This window comes from Meriones unguiculatus, chromosome 7, assembly GCF_030254825.1.
Source record: "Meriones unguiculatus strain TT.TT164.6M chromosome 7, Bangor_MerUng_6.1, whole genome shotgun sequence".
NCBI classification, from domain to species: domain Eukaryota; kingdom Metazoa; phylum Chordata; class Mammalia; order Rodentia; family Muridae; genus Meriones; species Meriones unguiculatus.
Genome location: NC_083355.1, coordinates 26,799,257 through 26,821,091, shown reverse-complemented (window position 1 = coordinate 26,821,091; position 21,835 = coordinate 26,799,257). Strand labels below are relative to the sequence as shown.

Below are 21,835 nucleotides of genomic sequence, written 5' to 3'. Positions count from 1 at the left end.
GTGGTGAAAATTATAAAAAGTGGTGAGAAACTTCCTGATCTTTTTTTCTTTAAATTTAAACTAGTTTATTTATTTGTGGGGCAGGGCAACCGTGGCATGGTGTTCATGTGAATGTCAGACGACAACCTGGAAGAATTCATTATCTTCTTCTGCCATGTGGGTCCTGGGGACTGAACTTGTGTCATCAAGCTTGGTGGCAAGCACCAATGAGCCAGATTGCCATTACAATATAAATATCATATCATGATATAGAACAATAACATATCAGTTATGGTTCTCACATCACTCTGTTAGGAGTTTATACCAACCTGTTGTGTTTTGTTTTTCTGAGGTGGGGGTCTCACTGTGTATGTAGCCAGTCTGGTCTCAAACATCCTCCTTCGTAGTGCTGGGTCATAGGTGTGCGCCTCCATGCTGGATGGGATACCTGCTGTTAAGAAACCGCAGTTGTCGTGGATGACTTTCAACACCAGAGAGTGAGGTGTGTGTGAGAAGGAACTAAGAGCACCCTGTCAAACTCTAGAAGGGCCTGACTGAGCTAAATGCAAGACGGTGGGAATTTGGAGCTCAAACACTAGGCTTCAAGAATTCACAGGGCTGTTTACCAGATATTATGGAGTTCCATTAGACATTTGGTTCCAGATGCTAATGAGCTGTATCCCATGACCTTGTGGTTTTAGGTTTGATGATACATAAGAGTTGTATAGCTTTTCTTGGTTAATGAAGAAGTCAGTGGTTTCTATGATTTTGCTGTAGACTATCCTCTAGAAGTTTAAGCACCAGCCGGGTGTGGTGGCACATGCCTGTAATCCCAGCACTAGGGAGGCAGAAACAGGCAGGTCTCTGTGAGTTCAAGACCAGGACAGCCAGGACTACACAGAACAAAAAAAAGAAGCCTGAGCACTTACTGAGCTTGTAGTGGGCTGGAACACACATTGATTGATTTAATCCATACTGTGAATGCTACTCTGGGAAAACAGTTTGTGGCAGTAGTGCTTGGTAGACTTTAAGAGTCGAATACCTTATATTGGAAGAAGAAAATTTGGCTGTTTCTTTGAGGCAGTCTTACGTTGTAGCCCGGGTTTCTGGAATTCATGTAGTTCACGCTGTCCTTGAGCATAGCAGCAGTCCTGTAGTTCACGCTGTCCTTGAGCATAGCAGCAGTCCTGTAGTTCACGCTGTCCTTGAGCATAGCAGCAGTCCTGTAGTTCACGCTGTCCTTGAGCATAGCAGCAGTCCTGTAGTTCACGCTGTCCTTGAGCATAGCAGCAGTCCTGTAGTTCACGCTGTCCTTGAGCATAGCAGCAGTCCTGTAGTTCATGCTGTCCTTGAGCATAGCAGCAGTCCTGTAGTTCACGCTGTCCTTGAGCATAGCAGCAGTCCTGTAGTTCACGCTGTCCTTGAGCATAGCAGCAGTCCTGTAGTTCACGCTGTCCTTGAGCATAGCAGCAGTCCTGTAGTTCATGCTGTCCTTGAGCATAGCAGCAGTCCTGTAGCTCACGCTGTCCTTGAGCATAGCAGCAGTCCTGTAGCTCACGCTGTCCTTGAGCATAGCAGCAGTCCTGTAGCTCACGCTGTCCTTGAGCATAGCAGCAGTCCTGTAGCTCACGCTGTCCTTGAGCATAGCAGCAGTCCTGTAGCTCACGCTGTCCTTGAGCATAGCAGCAGTCCTGTAGTTCACGCTGTCCTTGAGCATAGCAGCAGTCCTGTAGCTCACGCTGTCCTTGAGCATAGCAGCAGTCCTGTAGCTCACGCTGTCCTTGAGCATAGCAGCAGTCCTGTAGCTCACGCTGTCCTTGAGCATAGCAGCAGTCCTGTAGTTCACGCTGTCCTTGAGCATAGCAGCAGTCCTGTAGTTCACGCTGTCCTTGAGCATAGCAGCAGTCCTGTAGCTCACGCTGTCCTTGAGCATAGCAGCAGTCCTGTAGCTCACGCTGTCCTTGAGCATAGCAGCAGTCCTGTAGTTCACGCTGTCCTTGAGCATAGCAGCAGTCCTGTAGCTCACGCTGTCCTTGAGCATAGCAGCAGTCCTGTAGTTCATGCTGTCCTTGAGCATAGCAGCAGTCCTGTAGTTCACGCTGTCCTTGAGCATAGCAGCAGTCCTGTAGCTCACGCTGTCCTTGAGCATAGCAGCAGTCCTGTAGTTCACGCTGTCCTTGAGCATAGCAGCAGTCCTGTAGCTCACGCTGTCCTTGAGCATAGCAGCAGTCCTGTAGTTCACGCTGTCCTTGAGCATAGCAGCAGTCCTGTAGCTCACGCTGTCCTTGAGCATAGCAGCAGTCCTGTAGTTCATGCTGTCCTTGAGCATAGCAGCAGTCCTGTAGTTCACGCTGTCCTTGAGCATAGCAGCAGTCCTGTAGCTCACGCTGTCCTTGAGCATAGCAGCAGTCCTGTAGTTCACGCTGTCCTTGAGCATAGCAGCAGTCCTGTAGCTCACGCTGTCCTTGAGCATAGCAGCAGTCCTGTAGCTCACGCTGTCCTTGAGCATAGCAGCAGTCCTGTAGCTCACGCTGTCCTTGAGCATAGCAGCAGTCCTGTAGTTCACGCTGTCCTTGAGCATAGCAGCAGTCCTGTAGCTCACGCTGTCCTTGAGCATAGCAGCAGTCCTGTAGCTCACGCTGTCCTTGAGCATAGCAGCAGTCCTGTAGTTCACGCTGTCCTTGAGCATAGCAGCAGTCCTGTAGCTCACGCTGTCCTTGAGCATAGCAGCAGTCCTGTAGCTCACGCTGTCCTTGAGCATAGCAGCAGTCCTGTAGTTCACGCTGTCCTTGAGCATAGCAGCAGTCCTGTAGTTCACGCTGTCCTTGAGCATAGCAGCAGTCCTGTAGTTCACGCTGTCCTTGAGCATAGCAGCAGTCCTGTAGCTCACGCTGTCCTTGAGCATAGCAGCAGTCCTGTAGCTCACGCTGTCCTTGAGCATAGCAGCAGTCCTGTAGTTCACGCTGTCCTTGAGCATAGCAGCAGTCCTGTAGCTCACGCTGTCCTTGAGCATAGCAGCAGTCCTTTCCACCTCCCAAGTGCTAGGAGGACAGGTGTGAACATGCTCAACAGTTTGGTTAGTGAAGATGCTATTTTAATCCTAAATTGATTATACCTTTATATTAGAATTACATACATGGTATTCTAAAACTATACAATAAAGACATGGTAGAACCAAACAGAATTTTATTAATTTGCTGAGTGGTGGTGGTGCACACTTTTTATCCCAGCACTCAGGAGGCAGAGGCAGGTGGATCTCTGAGTTTTGAGGTCAGCCTGGTCTACAGCTCAAGTTCTAGGACAGCAGGGCTGTTACACAAAGAAATCCTGTCTTGAAAAACCAAAACAACAACAACAACAAAAAATTGTTATTTTAATACTTCTTTTTCTTGATTCGTACAAAGTACTGTTTTCAGTAGAACCTTTTCTTTTGACTTGAAAAAGAATTGCTTATCTAAAATCTTTAGACATCAAGTGATCTGTTTTAGTTTAAGAAAGAAATTAGAGCTAAATTTGTTTTATACTCAAAGTTGAATTTTTAAGAAAGATGACTTTGTTTTTGTATGTATGTATGTATGTATGTATGTATGAGTGCCTGCATAAATACATATGTAACACCTAAGTGCCTGGTGCTTGAGGAGGGTGTCAGATAACTGCAGCCATGTGGGTGCCAGGAACCAGCCCTGGTCCACTGCAAGAGCAGCAGGTGCTCTCTCTCTCTCTCTCTCTCTTGCTCTCTCTCTCTCTCTCTCTCTCTCTCTCTCCCTCCCCCTCCCTCCCTCCCTTTCTCCCTTCCTTCCTTCCTTCTCTGTTTTTTTGTTTGTTTGTTTTGGTTTGGTTTTTGGGTTTTTTTGAGACAGGATTTCTCTGTGTAGCCCTGGCTGTCCTGGATTCAATTTGTAGACCAGGCTGGCCTCAAACTCACAGAGATCCACCTGCCTTTGCCTCCTTGAGTGCTGGGATTATGAGCACTCACCTGCAGCAGATGCTCTGAACCTCTGAACTGTCTCTCCAGACTCTGAAATATTTTTTTTTAATTTGATAATTTGTCTGTTGCTTTTCCACAAAAAGATAGATGCAGTGGATTACTCCCTCAATTCCCCACCTTAAATACATTAGTCTTTTATCATTAAAAAAACAAAACAAAACTTTACATTCTAATGAATGTAAACAAAACATACTTTTTTCTTTTTTTGGCTTTTCAAGACAGTTTCTCTGTGTAGCCTTGGCTGTCCTCGAACTTACACTGTAGCCCAGGCTGGCCTTAAACTCAGAGATCCACCTACCTCTGAATCCTGAGTGCTGAGATTAAAGGTGTCCACCTCCACCACTCAGGCAAACATACCTTCTTATAAGAGAATGTTTGAATGTCTTTGTTCTTTTCATTGGCCTAGGTTTGTTCTCTAGCTTAGTGAATCACACTCAGTATTTTGGAATTGTCAGGTATATGAAATCCATTCTCATTTCTCTCTTCAGAAGTATTCATTATCATTTTTAAATTTTAGTTCCAATATTTATTTTTAAAAAATAATTGTTAATAACATTGTACTCTTTGGAAGAAAGGAGGAGATTCTTTACAAATATTGAAAATAGTTTTGAGCTTAATTTTGAATTGAAAACTTTTGTTTCTTGCTTTGAGACATGGTCTCACTATTATAGTCCTAGCTGGCCTTGAACTTGGAATCTACACTCTGCTTTCATCCCCTTCCAGCTGCTGGGATTATAGGTATATACCATCACCATCACACTCAACAGTTTGACTGTTAGCGTCAGCTTCCTGGGCGCTGGGACTGCAGGAGTCTATCCCTGCTGCTGACCTTTTTTGTCTCTATGTCTATTTCTACCACCTCTGCCTTACATAACAAAGTAAGCTGATAAAGCCATAGAGAGCAAGTCAGTGAGCAGCATTCCTCATGACCTCTGCTTGGAGTTTCTGTCTTGACTTTCCTCCATGTGAACTGTGATTGCGATGAGAAGCCCAAATAAACCCTTTTCCTTCTCACGTTGCTTTTGTCATGGTGTTTTGTCAACACAATAAGAAGCAAACTAGGACCAGAATTATGGGATATTGCTGTGACAGACTTGACTGTGTTGTTTTGGGGAGGCTCAGAGGAGTTTACAACTTTGGGCTAGAAAAACCATTGAGTGCTCAGAATTTAGTGATCTGATACAGGAATTTGGAAGATAAGAATGCTGAGAATAATGCAGACAATAGAGGCTTGGCTTGTGATATTTCAAAGTTTGAAAGTCCCACATATTCCCTATCGGAGCTGCTTGTGTGATATATTTGAATTAAGAATCTGTGTTTTTGGCCTGAAGAGATGGCTCAACAGTTAGGAGTACTGACTGCTCTTCCAAGAAGACCTGGGTTCAATTCCCAGCATCAGCATGTCAGCTCACAACTGTCTGTAACTCCAAGATCTGACACCTTCACATAGACATACATGCAGGTAAAACATTGATGCAATAAGTCAATCAATCAAAAAATAAACTTAAAACAAAAGACTCTGTGGTTTCTGATCAGTTGGGGCGGAAGAATCAGCTGTGACTAGAGATAAGCACCCCTGAAACTGCACCTTTGCTTCACTGAAACAATTGAAATTGTCTGCAGCAATTGAAAACTCTGCTGTGACTAACACAAAGTCAGGATCATTGAGGTGAAATTTTCTGAGACATACCTCCTCAGGATCATCACACAAAAGCTGAGATCTGTAGGGGTCACATCTCAAGTTGGCAGCTGAACTTGGTAATGTGTCTCTCATGTAGTACTGGTTTTGAAGGCATGAAAGGATATGGAGAGAGAGCTGAGGCTTGACCCTGTGTGGCAGTGGTGGAGTTGCAGAAAAGAGGCCACAAGAGTCCATTGGTGAAGATATAGCCTCAGTTGTAGTGAAAACCCCAGGATTGAATTGGTCATAGAGAGAGGCTAAGGCTTGGCACTGGGTGGCAGGTTCGGAGTCTCTGAAAAGAGTCCAGGATAGGCTATGAGTGAAGCAGCAACCTCAGTTGTAGAGGAGACCCCAGCATATTATAGAGTCCAGGATAATGGACAACTCCCACCAACAGTGCTAGGTGTGGTGTGGAGCAACTTGAGCCTTCCAGACAAGCTGTGTATGCTGAGGATAGCAGAGCCAGAGAGGGGGATCTGCCCAAAACCTGTGGTGCCCGGAAGGTTGTGAGTGAATCCCAGATGCCAGCCATTGAGTTATAGGATATGATTTATACTGCTGAAATTGCTTTTGCTTTTCCAGGTTGTGAGACTTTGAAATCTAAGAGACACTGGCTATTTTAGTCTGAACTTTTAAAGTATTTCAACTTTTTAAACACTGGAACTTTGAAACTATGTTTTATATTTGTGATATTACTATGAGATCTTGGTAATAAATAAGAAAGGAAAAGTTATAATGTAATAATGATATATGTCAAGTTGACTAGGGATCAGATGTGCTGGCTAGTTGTTTTTTTTTTTTTTTTCCCCAGCTTGATATAAGTTGGAGTCATGTGGGAAGAGAAAACCTCAAGTGAGAAAATGCCACTAGCAAACTGCCCTTTAGGCAAGTCTGTAGAGCATTTTCTTGATTAATCATGTGGGCAGTGTCAGCCCTGGGCAGGTTCTCCTGGGTTGTATAAGAAAGCAGGCGAGAAAGTCAGTAAGCAGAATTCCTCTATGGTCTCTGCTTCAGTTTCTGACTCCAATTCCTAACCTGATTTCCCTTCATGATGGACTATGACTGGGATGACTAAGTCAAATAAACCCTTTCCTCCCCAAGTTGCTTTTGGTCGTGTTTATCACAGAAATAGAAAGCAATCTCTCTGTCCTCCGTTACTCCCCTTTTGATCCTTTTGTTGTTTTGTCACAGGGTCTTATGTATAGTCCAGGTTGACTAGGAATAGGTTGAAGCCACTGAGCTCTTGATTCTCATGTTTCTTCTCTGGAGGGCTTCAATCACAGGCCTGTGTGCCACCACCCCAGTTTGTGTGGTTCTGGGGCCTGATGCATGATAGATAGTATTCTACCAACTGAGCTACATCCCCAGCTCCCAGTTTGTTTGGGTTTGATTTTGGTTTTGGCTTTTTTTTTTTTTTTTTCCCGACAGGGTTTCTCTTTGTAGCCATGGCTGTCTTGGAACTCACTTTGTACCCTTTGTAGACCAGGCTGGCCTCAAACTCAGAGAGATCCTTTGCTTCTGCCTCTGCCTCCTGAGTTCTAGGATTAAAAGTGTGGGCTACCATACCTGGCTAGTTTTTTCTTTTTCAAAAATATTTTCACCTTTTGGGGGCCCTTTATTAGCTTTACCTCCCCCAAATTTCCTGAATAAATCTAAAGCCTCTCAAAAAAAAATTTTTTTTAATGTGCTTTACACATGTCTTTGGAGTGTCATTCTCAGAAAATGTTATTCATCTCCTTTGAGAGAATTATTAACTTAAAGCTTACCAATTAGACTAAACTGATTGGCCAGAGAGTTCCAAGGATCCCCCCTGTCTCTGCCTCCTCAGTGCTAGAATTATAAGCATATCTTCACACCTGATGTTTTCAAAACTGAGTTCTGGGAACTGAACTCAGGTGTTCAAGTTTGCAAGGCAAGAACTTTACCAAACTGTCTCCCCAACCCTTACTTACCCATTAATTAAAAAAAAAGGATATTTGTGTGTGTGTGTGTGTGTGTGTGTGTGTGTGTGTGAGAGAGAGAGAGAGAGAGAGAGAGAGGTGTTTGTTGCACAGGTGTGGAGGTCAGAGGACAACTTTATGGAGTCAGTTCTCTTTCTACCTATAGGTGCTGAAGATCAAACTCAAATCGTCATGTGTGTATGTCAAGTACTTTGCCAGCTGAGCCATTTCACTGGCTCAGCCCATTAGTTGAAAAATATTTTATTAAGTATGTGTGCATGTGACTGTGCTCATGCGCCATCACATGCTTGTGGAGGTCAGGTCAGAGATAACTTCCGGGAGTTGGTGCTCTCCTTCCAACATGTGTGCCCCAGGAGTTGAACTCCAGTTATCAGGCTTGGCAGCATATATCTTCATCTGCTGAGCCATTTCTCTGGTTCCAGGGCCCTTGACTTTTTAAAAAGATAGGGAATCCAGGTCTGAGAATAAGAGTTTTGTTGTTCGGTTTTTAGTTTGTTTGTGTGTGTGTGTTTGTTTAATGTGGGATGGCTTAGAGTTTTTTGTTTTTGTTGTTGTTGTCTTTCCAAGACATGATTTCTCTGTGTGGTCTTGGCTGTTCTGAACTAGCTCTGTAGACCAGGATGTCCTCGAACTCACAGAGATCTGCCTCTGCCTTCCAAGTGCTGGGATTAAAGCCCTGTGCCACCCACCACTGGTGGAATAAGCTTTTGAATTTTTTAAGAGATGGCGATAAATTTCTGTAGACTATGTTATACTGTGTTTCATTGCATTTTTTTACACAGACATAATCAATTAATAATCCAATATAATTGAGATATAATCAATGTTGGCTTCACACTCTCCATCCCTCCAGCCTCAGTCTATGCTGAGATTATAGGTTTGCACATTATAGGTGCCACATTGTCTTCAGTTTCTAAGGTTGTTTTTTGTTTGTTTGTTTTGTTTTGTCTGTACAGTAGAGAGTCTCTAGTTGTGAATTATGAGTGTGTTAGTTCTGGTTAGTGCATTTCAAAGTAGATATTCTTTTTAAATTAGCCTTTACAAGTCCAACTTTTGCTTTGAAGACCATTTCCTATTTTAAAAGGGGAAATTTTGGCTGCGGTTGTTTTCTATGTGAAAGTAAGAAAAGGTAAAGAAATAGGAACTGAATTAAAGGGTATTGCCCACAGCTTAAATTTTCTATGACAGTTATTTGGGTTGAGGGTAGTGTGCATGTACCACAGTGCATATGTGGTGCAGAGGAAAGCTTCTTCAGAGGAAAGCTTGTGGAATTGGCTCTCTCCATCCTAGCATCTGGGTCCGAGGATTTGAAATCAGGCCATAAAGCTTGGTAGCAGTTGCCTCTACCAACTGAACCACATCACCAGCCCCTCCTTACAGCTTTTAATTGTGGCTTTTATCAAATAGTGATATGACTTCACCATTTTTTGAGAAACTACGTATAGTGGATTTTTTTTTTTAACTCAGTTATATTCTGTAAGCAGGTTTTTGTTTTAATCCCATGTGTAGGATGTGGAGCAGCTTTTATCCACTGCTGATAATTCTCTTGTGAAGGGCGTGGTCTTTGCCAGCTGTGGTTAGTGGAGTTCTGAGGACTCTGAGAGGGTATAAATGCCAGAGCCAGAGAGTGAAAAGGAGGCTTTGAGGCTTTGAGAACATGTCAAGGTAACGGTTGGAGAAGACTGTTTGTTGCTTCATTTGCTGGTTGCTGTTGCTGACTTGCTGGATTACTAGATATCCTGACAACTGAAATTGGTATTGCCCTAAAGAACCCAACAACCCTAAACATCGAGAACTAAGTAGAAAGAGATCTACATCCCCTTCTAACCTTCTTTCTCTTTTACCAAGGGTTGGGGTGGGGACTGGATGGGAGGTAGAGGCTTAAGGAAACCCAAATAAAATGGGTTAAAAAGGGTGCTACAGCTAAGTCTGTTAAAAAGTTTTGTTTTGTTTTTTTGGTTCACAATTTTGTAGAATGTTCAAATTTGGAGATTTCTGGTTGTTCTTCTCTCAAACTTTGAACTAATATGAAATATCTTTGATTTATCTAACATAAGCTAAACATTTTTAAAGTGCTTTATTTTTTTTTCCCAAGAGTAACAGTGAAACTCCTGCTAATTGAAATCTCATGTTTCTTTTTTCTTTCTTTCTTTTTTTTTTTTTTTTTAAGTTCTGGATTTGTAGTCAGGAAAATGTATAAGCTGAAGGTTGTGTTAATCTCAAGATATTTACAGATTCCTTCAAACGAGGTCAGTTATAAGTTTAATCCACTGGGTTAGGTGAGGCTTCCTCTGCCTCCATCTCATGATTCTTTAAGAGGAATCTGAAATATATATGGTATGTGATAAGAAATATATAAGTTGAAGTAATACAATTTGGAACTTTACAGCTAATTAATTTTGCCATTCATAGTATGGCAGTAATTTATTTTTAATCAGAAAATATCTTCTACATTCATTGTTTCTATTTTATGACTTTTTATCTTCTAGGCCACATATTGAACAAGTCAACTAAATATAGACAGTTAAGCACAGTTAAGTAGGAACACAGTTATGGTTCAGAAGAATTGAAGACCCTGTGTTCAAAGAAATCATAGTATTGAGGAGGTAGGGGGAAGAAGGAAGGTTAGGGTTATAGCCATCTAGTTATTCTATTTGTTTTTACAACAATAAAACTTGTACCTTAAGTATCTCTCTATTGTATAATCTTTACACACACACACACACACACACACACTTAATTTTTCACAGCACACACAGTGATGAGAATAACTCTGTTGATGAGTTCTCTCGTACTTTTACATGGGTTCTGGGGTCTAACTTAGGCCATTAGGCCAACCAAGCAAATATCTTGGGTTTTGTTTTGTTTTGATTTTTGGTGTTTGTTTGTTTGAAGACAGGGTTTCTCTGTGTTGCCTTTACTATCCTGGAACTCATAGAGATCCTCCTGCCTCTGCCTCCCAACTGTTGGGAATAAAGGTGTGCGCCACCACTGCCTGGCTCAAGCAATGTCTTTACCCCTGAGATATTTTGGCAGCCCTAATCAGTTTTTTAAGTTTTTTTTTTTTTTAATTACATCCATTTAGCATATGTGCATATGTGCATGTGCACATGCCAAGCCTGCATTTGGAGGTTATAGAGCAACTTGGCAGAGTCACTTCTTCCACCTTGTAGGCTGCAAGGATTTAACCTTGTAGGCCTGTAGGCCTGTAGGCCTGCAAGTCATCAGGTTGGCCAAGCAAGTGTCTTTACCCACTGAGCCATCTCACTTGGCCTCCTAATCAATTTTTAAATGTGTAAATTCTTTAAACACCTAGAAGCTGTGCCACGTATTAATAATTTTTGTTTCTCCTGAATAACAATGCTTTTCCATCTAATGAGAATTATGTAACAGACATTTTTTTCTCTCTCCTTTTTTTGGGGGGGGACATGGTCTCAGACTCAGAAATTTTCCTGCGTTAGCTTCTAAAGTGCTGTCACTGCTTGCTTGTTGTCTCTCTTTCTTACTTTCCTTCCCTTCCCTTTCTTTTTCCTTCTCTCCTCGTCTCCCTCCTTACCTTCCTCCTTTCCTCCCTCCCTCCCTTCCTAAATCTTGCCTGTTCAGAAACTTGAGGCAAATGTTGTAACAATATTTGGACTTGATTATCACATTAAAATTTTCTCCTAGACCAAAATCTAATAACAATCTTGAAAACTCTGTCAGATCCTTCATTGAATCATGGGATGCATCAAGGTGGAAATAGGCTGGTATAATGCTTCATGCCTATAATCCTAGCACTCTGGAAAGTAGAGGCAGGAAAATCAGGAGTTCAGGACTAGCCTGGTCTACATAGTGAGTTCAAGGATAATCCTAGCACTCTGAAAAGTAGAGGCAGGAAAATCAGGAGTTCAGGACTAGCCTGGTCTACATAGTGAGTTCAAGGATAATCCTAGCACTCTGGAAAGTAGAGGCAGGAAAATCAGGAGTTCAGGACTAGCCTGGTCTACATAGTGAGTTCAAGGCCATTCCAGGCTCTATGAAACCCTGTTTAAAAAAAGAAAGAAAAGGAAAGAGAGAGAGAGAAAGGTAAAGGTAAATGTGAGCCAGGTAGGAATTGTAGTTCACTGGTTGGAGAACTTTATAGGGAAATCAAAACAAACACATAAAACCCAAAGCTTCCTCTATTTGGCCGGTTGCCTGGTTAGTTAATTGGTTGGTTGGATGGACTTTTTCTTTTCTGATAGAGTAAAACATACTACAGTAAATACTGTTTCATATCTATAGGTTCCCCTCTTGTTATAATTTTCTTAGAATATATTTAAGGAAATTGGTCAAGGAATATGATCATGTTTAGTACTTCATAGTATTTATGTGCTGTCATCGTTTCTGATTTAGGACATTTTTAACAACACGTTAGCACTCAGAGCAGATACAGACTTCCTGTTAGGCTACTTGCTTCAGAACTGATTGCCCTACTCAGTTTAGTTTAGATTACTGTCCTGAGGTCCCTCGGTAATTGCCTTTGTAATGCTGAGAACAGATTTAGATGGCATTGATTTTCTATTTGTTTGTTTGTTGGTTTTTCGAGATAAGAGTTTCTCTGTGTTACCCCTGGCTGTTCTGGAACGTGCTTTGTAGACCAGGCTGGTTGAATTCACAGGTATCCACCTGCCTCTGCCTCTCAAGTGCTTATATTAAAGGTGTGTGCTAGCCACCACTCCTGGAAGCATGGATTTTTTAAGCTATTTGAAAACTCTTCTCTAACTCTGCCTTGCTTCCTTGTTGTGTAAATCCTTTGGTTTTGGTTTTTAATTTTTAATTCTGAGTTGTGGGTGTTTTGCTGCATGTATGACTGTGCACCACTTGTGTGTCTAGTGCTAGCGGTCAGAAGAGAGTCTCAGATCCCCTAGAGCTGGAGTTACAGATAGTTGTGAGCTGCCATGTGTCCTTTATAAGAACCGCCAGTGTTCCTATATTGCTGAACCATCTCTCCAGCTCTATTTTTGAGACAGAATCTTACTATATGGACCAGGCTAGTCTTGACCTCACAGAGATCTGCCTACTTCCTCCCCAGTGCTTGTGTTACCATGCTTGGCTTGAAAATTCATTTTTAAATATTAAATGGAAAATGTTGAAGACTAAAAACATGTGTTAGAACTTGTTTTGATCTTTCTGTCCTTTCTATACCTCACTTAGGCATTTATTTACCTTTTCAATTTGATATTTTAGTCTAGTAAGATGCTCTAACCCTTTATCTTGAAACTTTGCCTTTGGAAGGAAAAAAACTTCTTTGTGAAAGGAATAGCCACTTTCTTAGTTGGAGACTATGTAAAAGTAACACAGCCATTGACACATTGTTTTAAAAGAATAAATGGCTCCAAGCAGACATTTGTTAATGAGGTGATTGATAGTTGAGAATTTTCACACCTCAGAAGTAAGAGAAATAGTTTTAATTTCACTGGGTCTGTTTTCATGCCTGTCTATTTGAGAGAGCCTGAACTCTCAGGATGATGAAATCTTTGTCAGTTCCTTTGCTGGTCTTTGCAGTAAATGTTAATATTCTGAAAAGAGGACAGGGTCATTGCTGGGTGGTAGCTTGGTTGCTTAGTGTAAGTAAGACCCTAGCTTTAGTCTCTAGCATTGCAAGAAAAAGAAACTGGAAAAAGTTGAATAATATTGTAACAAGTTGTCTTTAGTCTTATCTTGTCAATAGAAAAGTCTCTTTATTTTAAATAAGTTTATTATAAATAATTTTTAGAGCAATAAAGTTAGATAACTGATAATTTGTGGTTTTGTTTAAAGCATGTGCTATTTTAAAAGGTAACTTTAGAAGTTTTAGATTTATATTTTCTAATTGAAAAGAAGACCTTGGAATTAATTGTGCAGAGGGATGTTTTTAATTCATTTTAATTTGAGTCTAGTTCTTTTAGGGCTGGAAATCTGTGTATTTAATAAACTTTATTTGAGGGCTTAAAAAAAGCCTGTATATAAAAAAGCAAAGCAGAAAGTCAGTGCAGTAGAATTATGCAAATGGTAAAAGTCATTACTTCTGTATCATTTGGTAATACTGCCTTCTGCTGTTTTATGTCTATTGTTTGTATTTGGGCTCTTCCACTTTTGTAGTGTTTTCTATTGAGAATATTAAAGGTGTGGTTTATAATTAATATCTGGAACCAAAGGTATCACAGCCATTTAATTTTTATAAAGACCAAAGGATTTCTGGTCATTTAATTAGAAAATGAGTTAACTGATTTTTCTCCTCAAATATATAAAGGGATGAATGGGTAAAGCAGATGCCAAGCTCTCTTTCTATAATTTTAGAAGATTAAATTTAAGGAAGTAATTTTGTTGGTTTTTGGTACGTTATGAGGAAGTGTTTTGTGATCATGTGGATGATAATAGGTATATGTGCCAAGGTAGAACATGGAGACTGTAGGATAGAAATAAACCAAGTTTCTGTTGTGGATGGCATGGGAGGCATCTTGAAGGCAGTGACATAGGTTGTCAGAAGTGTTTAACACTGGAAGTGTTTGAAGTTACCACCCTTCTCTTTTAAGGCTCACTGATTCATGAGAGTTTTAAAATAACGTTTTGTTTTTGATTAATGACGTGTAATATCTTTCTGAAAATCTTGTGATGTGGTGAAGGCCTTGGTCAAGGACAGGTTTCTATCACTGTTTTGATGTGTTGTCTGAGATTGTTTACTTTCAAGTCAGCACTTGGTTCTTGCTTATTTTTGGGATTTTGGTGTTAAATTGTTGGAGAATCTCTGAAAGGCCAATGTTAATCCTCTGAGGTCCAGTAACAGTTGGATTATCTGCCTTCCATGAACAATAAGAAGTAATGACTCCTTTTGAGAAGGCAAATAATAGTCTGATGTGGCATTCTAGCAGGTCTGTTTCTCTTTCTTCCCCCCATAGGCCTATCAGCAGTCTGATGGGGCAGAAGACAACAGAGATGGAAGGTGTTCCAAACTTGGCAAAGGCCACCAATCTAAGGAGGTAAGCTCTGATTTTGAGCCGGCAGAGCAGGTGGCTCTTCCTGCCTCAATCATATCCTTGTGCTCTTTGGAAAGCTGCATAGAAAGAGCACTCAAAATGAGCTAAAGTATCTCCATTAGCTTTTATTAGAGGGGGAAGTTTTAGATTTTTTTAAAATGTTCTATTTCTTGCTCCTTCCCCTGTTCCCTGTTAGACCCTGTGGTTTTATTTTGTTTTTCTCCCCAGAAAATGAGCAGTTAAGAACAGGCAGATTGGTTATCTGTTGTTTGGGGATAGATAGTCATAAACAGATTCTTGTTTATTTCCAGTTAATGCTAGGTTGTGTATAGATAGTCTTGATGCGTATAATAATCATAAGAATTTAAGTTTTTTCCGGAGATCTTTTTAAAGTTTGGGTTTACTCATTAACAAGAAATGATCTTTTAATATATCTTAGATGTACTGCAACATAGATGTTGGTTAATTTTATCGTAATTGAGGCTGTGGGGGATCTGTACAGGTCTTGCTGAGATGGGGTTTTCCTTCCTACTTTCCCTTTTCTTCTTACGTTCTCCAATTCCCTTTAATGGTTCCTCAGTGGCACTCAGGAGTCTCAAGGTGGCTTTTCCCTGTGTTACTAGGTATTTTCAGAAATGGTATTACTACTTACTGTTACTCAATGTTTACTGAATATATTGTATGGAATTATTGTATTTTCAGAAAAGAATGAGTGCTTCTGAAGTTGTATTATTGATCTTGGAACAAGATCTGAGCATATGTATATAGTACATAATTAATATATTTCTATAATCATATTGTATGATATTTATATGACTTGGGGTATACATGTGCCTAAGAAGGTAATACTGGTATTTAGATCATATTACAGGTAAAGAAAACACAAAATATCAGCTGTTTTGGTCTAGCAACTTTCTGTACTTTCTGTAGGCATTAGGAAGAAGAAAATAACTGCCAGAGGTGCACTCCCAGTAACAAAATTAACTACTTAAAGCACGGCTCTGTGATAGAATGCCTTTTATAAGAACATTAATACATGGTTATAAGCTAAAGTACATTTTAAACTTAACTGTTTGCTGTAGCACATAAGCAGTGAACATTATATAGCTACAGACTAAAGAATAAGTGTTCCAGCCTGGTGTCAGCATTTATCACAGAAGTCCTGTGAAGTTTTATCTCCTAGTGATGTCGTAGCTGAGCTTGTGTGAGTACACTGTATGTTTTCACAGTGTTGGAACTGGTTAGTGAAGCAATTCTGAGAATATATCCGTATTGTTAAGACACATAGCTGTATAATGACCTGTTATATTATTTCTTGTTCATGCAAATTTTTATTTTTTTTGTTTGTTTTGGGACAGGGTTTCATTGTGTGGCATTAGCTGTCCTAGAACTCATTTCGTAGACCAGGCTGGCCTTGAACTCAGAGATCCCCCTGCCTCTGCCTCCCTAGTGCTGGGATTAAATGCATGTGCCACCACTGCCTGGCTTCTTTTAATATGTGTGTGTGTCTGTGTGTGTGTGTTTGTGTGTGTGTGTGTGTGTGTGTGTGTGTGTGTGCATAAACACTTGTGTATTTGTACCTATGGAAGCCAGAAGAGGGCCATTACATCTTTTTTGAACTGGGGTTACAAGTACTTGTGAGCCACCCAGTGTTAGTGTTAGGAACCAGACTTGGGTCCAGCCCCTGTTCATCTGTTGAGACAGAAGTATTATGATACAGTTCTGGCTGGTGTGGAACACACCATTATTTAGTCTTGTGACCCTCCTGCCTTCACTTCCCAGGGGCTGAGGTTATGTGCACCACCAGTGTTGGTCTAGTTTTTTATTTTTTATTTCTAGGATACGTTTTCAGCACCTGTCCATTTCCTGGTAGGCACAATTCTGTATTGATATTTTCAGATAGACCTCACTCTCTTTAAGAAGCACCTTTAATTGCTGTATTTTGTTTGGCACACATATTTATGCCAGCATTGCTCGTTAACTTTCGCAAATAATAATTCATTTAACCCTAATATGTACTGTCACTAAAAGTAATGAGTGCAGAGAGGTTAAATTACCGAAGTCATGTGGCAGTAAGATAGCAAAGCATGATATTCTGTCAGGTGACTTTCATTTCACTTCCTAATGATGACATTGGGTAACTCCAGTTTAGCATTATTAAACATGTTTATAGGGTGTCCACTTTTGTACCTTTTGGCATTGTTGCAAGTGTATCAGGGTAAAAAGAATACTGTTGCATCAAAGGATATACATATTACTTTTTTAGTGGAAATTTCCAACAAAACCTTTAAAAGAATAATTCTAGTTATCCTTGCATACCTGCTCCTTTTTTCTTTCTTTCCTTTTATAATTCTCCACTACGGTAGCATGCTTGCACACTCAGCTGTAAATTCTGAATAATGCAGTTTGTTTGCAGTGGTTCCAGGTAGGTTCTTTAAATCTTGAGCTATATGCATAACACGTCGCAGTTGTTAGAGGACATATTAAATGAATAGTCAAGCTAAAGGGAGAACTAGGTGAATAGGTAGGTGTACACTGTTGAACTGGAGCGGGTGGTTAGTTAATAGACAACTAAATCCACCTCAAAGGTAACCACTGTCATTTCTTTAACACTTGGTGTTATTTTTGTATTTTTTTAGTTTTTGCTTCTTGTTATCATATTTGTGACATTTATCCATGATAAATTTGAAAATAATTCATTCGTTCTTGTGTAGTATTCCTGAATGTGATCATTTTCTCCACTTTGTTATGGGTTCTTATGGGTTGATCGGTTCCTTTCAGCTTTGAATGCTTGAACACCATTTTTAAGGTCTCTGGGTGTGTGGTAGTAAGCTTTCCTCACTCTGACAACAATACCTGATGAAAGCAACTCACTGGAGGAAAGGTCTGTGTTATCATTTAAGAGGTTTTAGTCCACTTTGACTGGCTTCATTGCTTTAGCTGGATCAGGGTTGGGTGTATTGGTACTGTACGTCCTATTGATGACATCTGATCAGTCGCTTTTCCAAAGAGCCTACACCACATAGGCTTTTGAGATATATTTCATATCTGAACTATAATAATAGATACATACATATATTTCTTACAATGAAATATTTTGTCGGGCTGGAGAAATGGCTCAGAGGTTAAGAGCACTGGCTGCTTTTCCAAAGGTCCTGAGTTCAATTTCCAGCAACCACCTGGTGGCTCACAACCATCTATAATGTGATCTGGTGCCCCCTTCTGGCATGTAGATGTACATGCAGTCAAAACATTGTATACATAATAAATCTTTAAAAATTTTTGTCATAGGGTTGACAAATATTCAGTCTTATTCTTGTTAAACTGTTTTCAAATTGATTTTTTTTTTTTTTTTTTGGTTTTTCAAGACTGGGTTTCTCTGTTCTGGAACTCACTTCCTAGACCAGGCCAGCCTCAAACTCACAGAGGTCCACCTGCCTCTGACTCCCAAATGCTGGGATTAAGGTTTGAACCACCACCACCCAGCTTGTTTTGAAATTGAATGTAGCACTTTACCCCTACCAGCAATATATTAAAGTTCTATTTGTACCCCTTTTTGTTTGTTTGTTTTGTTTTGTTTTGAGACAGGGTTTCTCTGTATAGCCTTGGCTGTCCTGGACTTGCTTTGTAGACCAGGCCTGCCTTGAACTCACAGAAGTCTGCCTGCCTCTGTCTCCCTGAGTTCTGGGATTACAAGTGTGCGCCACCACACACAGATTACTTGTACCCATTTTTAGCAAGCACGTGTTGTCTTATATTTCTTATTTTAGCCAATTTTGAGCTATAGTATGTTGATTATTCATTTTAATAGTAATGTTTTTATTACTATTAAGAAAATATCTGAAGCAGACCAACTTTATAAAAAAATGATTTATTTAGTTCTTAGTTCTGGAGGTCCAAAGTGGAAGAAATAGGAGTTGGGATTTGTTGGCCTCTGCCATAGACTTGGTAACCAATGACAACACTACATTGAAAGCATATGTGGGAGTCTCTCAAAACAGTAAGCCAGAGGGCAATTAGGGATGAGGTTCTTTCCAACCTGCTTTTATGAGAATTCAGAAATCTGATGAGAGCTATCTGATGAGAGCTACCTTAATCTCTTCCAAGGACAATTTCTGTAATCACCCAGAGATTTCACCAGTCCTCACCTCTGTTGTGGGAAGGGTCCACAACACTTCCCAGTACTGCCACCATGAAGACCAAGCCTGCTATACACTAAACTTCGGGGACAAGCCATATCCAAAGGAGGATAGTCTCTGATAATGTCCAAAGCCAAGTATGCATTTTCACTTGGCAGTTTGATGCTTTCTTAAGTTTTTGAGATTGAGTTATCCTATAAGAATAGAGGAGAATTTTGTTTGCCTCTCATGTCCTCAGTGAAAATTTTTTTAACAATTATTTTTATTTTCTGTGTATGAGTATCTTGCTTTCATTGTGTGTCTGTGTGCAATGCATCTACCTGGCGCCTGTGGAGGCCAGAAGAGGGTGTTAGATCCCCAGGAATTGGAGTTATAAATGGTTGTAATCCACCATGTACGTGCTGGAGACTGAACCTGGGTCCTTTACAAGAGCAGTGAGTGCTCTTGACCATGAGCCATTTCTCCAGTTCCCCCACCCCCAGGAAATCTTAACAGTAGGTTCAATCATACAAAACAGACACAAAGGAATATTTCTTTTACTTCTTTGGAGACTAGGATTATAGCCCAGGCTGGCCTGGAATTCACTGTAACCCTGGCTAATGTCAAACTCACAGCAAGCATCCTGCCTCATCTCCCAAGTGCTGGGATTCTAGGTATGATCCAGCTAATATACCTGGCTAAAAGTAGCATTTCTTGAAAGGCAGTATAGTATGGGACCTAGACCCCTACATTAGGAAAGAATTTTAGTGACATTTAGTAAGTTAGCCATATTGCCATAGTGTCCTCTCTAAATTGAATGTAATAATAATGCTGCTATCATAATACAAGAATAAGATCATTTTATATCAAGTTATAGGACAGTTCATGATGCATCACATCAGTGTGGTATTACTGTACATTTTATAAATTTATTTCAAGTGAATTGACAGAATAATGGAGTTCTTCTCGAATGCATTTCAAACCGAAGTGTATGAATGATACTTGGCTTTTATTTTAGGCTTGGTATTTCTTTTTGTTTGTTTGTTTTGGGTGCACATTATGATGAAAATATTAATAGGGCTGGTGCGGTGGCTTAGTTAGTCTAAAGGCACTTGCTACCAAGCCTAAGTTGAGTTCAATTCCATGGGACCCATGTAGTGGAAGGAGAGAACAATTGCAGCAGGATGTCCTCTGACCTCCACAAACTACTGCGGGATACATGTGAACCCTCCCGTATACACAGAACATATATTGAGGTGACAAAAATTGTAAAAGAAATAAGATTTAAGTAATTAGTGTATGTGTGTGTGTGTGTGCGTGTGTACATACACATGTTCGCGAGCTCCTGCGTGTAGCCCATGCATACAAGTGTCTTTGGAGTCCAGAAGAGGGATCAGAACTACTGAAATTGGACTTACTGCCAGGTGTTGGTGCTAGGAACTGAGCCTGGGTCCTTGTAAGAGCATTAAGTGCTGAATAAGTGCCATCACATAAATAAATGCCATTATACTTTTTTCTTACTAATCAAAATATTTATTTTGAAAAATTTGTTACTAGATAACTACAATTTGCATGGATTTCCTAGGTTTTTTTCTTCATATATTCCTGTTTTAAATGAGCAACAACACAAATCTTCAGGTTTCACCATCTGTTGTGTTATTCTAATGCATCTGTATTGTTAGTGGCTTATTCTTGCTTTAGGCCACAGCATAAAATCAACAGTAGACGCGCTCATTACCTGCCTGGAGTAAGAAGGAGCACTCCGCAAACACTGTGGAACATGGTGTGAATTTAATGAGCCAGAGACATACAGGCCTGAGTTACAAACAAATCACAATAAAAAGAGTGTGAGTTCTCATGAATAACGACGTATTCCTAAGACATTCCAACAAATCCTGGTAGACAAATGTATACAAACCCAGAACTTGGCAGCATGTTAATGTTTTATTTGGTATTTCACACGTAAACATGCAGCATATAAACATGTTTATGTGATTTGGAGTGGAGTTCATAGTAGTTGTGTGACAGCTCTGCTCATGTGCAGACACATACAGAACACTTCCAATTAACCATGGCTTTCCAGCACAAGCACTGTGACTATCTGCTGCCCTTAGCCACAGCGGGCTCCTTTAGCTGCCTGGTCAGCCTTTGCCTTGTAGCTCATGGTTTACTGTAGCAGCAGTTTCTCTGGGACTTGCTCAGTAAAGGTCAGCCCAGTGTCTGAATTACTTCTATTTTCTGTCAGTCTCCTTGAAAATCCTATTCTGACAATTTGTTTCTCTGAATCCAAACTTTTCCCGTTTTGTTTTGATATATTTAAAGCATTTTGTGAACCTGCTCCGCATCAGTGCACTTCACAAAAGCTACCAGCAGAGGGAGCTAAATAAAAGCTGAGTCCCTGAAAGCAAGAAGCCTTAGTTGAAGCAGAGAATACTTAAAAGTGCTAGTATTGAAAAAAAGAGCTCAGTACTCGAAAATAGTTGAAATCAACCATCTGGGATCTGACACAAGTTTAAGATATGTGTGATTTTTGTTTTTAAATTCTCTATCATATAAAAAGCTGTAAAAGGATGATCCGATACGTGTGTGTTACAGAACCTATCTAGCATTTTACTCTTTTCTCTGAGGATGATAAAAGGTGGTCACTTTGTGCAGAATCTCACAAAGAGGACTCGACTAAGGCTAAACTTGCGAAAACTTATGGATAACACACAAACTTTTTTTTTTTTTTGGTTTTTCCAGACAGGGTTTTTCTGTGTCGCACTGGCTGTCCTGAACCCAGAGATCTGCCTGCCTCTGCCTCCTGAGTGCTGGGAGTAGAGGTGTGCGCCACCAACGCCGGCTACCACACATTTTCAAGACAGACTTTTAAAAGTCAATTTCTTGTATTTGCTTTGATTGAGTCTATGTATCTTGATTGCAGTTAGCAGACTTGAAGAAAGAGAAGCAGAACTGAAGAAGGAATATAATGCGCTACATCAGAGACACACTGAGGTGGGTGTCTGTTGTTACTATCTTAACATTAGCACAGAAATGGACTTGTTAAGTCTATATTTTCCTTTGAGAACTAGAATAATTCATTGTCATCATTTCCACAAAATACTGGATATCATGTGGCATTTATCAAAGTT

General features: G+C 40.3%; 1 protein-coding gene across 10 annotated transcripts in view; it reads left to right on the top strand.

The window, feature by feature from the left end:
- The window catches only part of Spag9 (sperm associated antigen 9), a 130,054-nt gene that overhangs the window by 20,243 nt on the left and 87,976 nt on the right, over positions 1-21,835 (top strand). For all 10 annotated transcript variants that reach the window (XM_021643104.2, XM_021643101.2, XM_060386959.1 and 7 more), the window contains exon 3: positions 21,628-21,698. In XM_021643104.2, the coding sequence (XP_021498779.1) occupies positions 21,628-21,698 (71 nt within the window). The remainder of the gene's footprint in view (positions 1-21,627; positions 21,699-21,835) is intronic.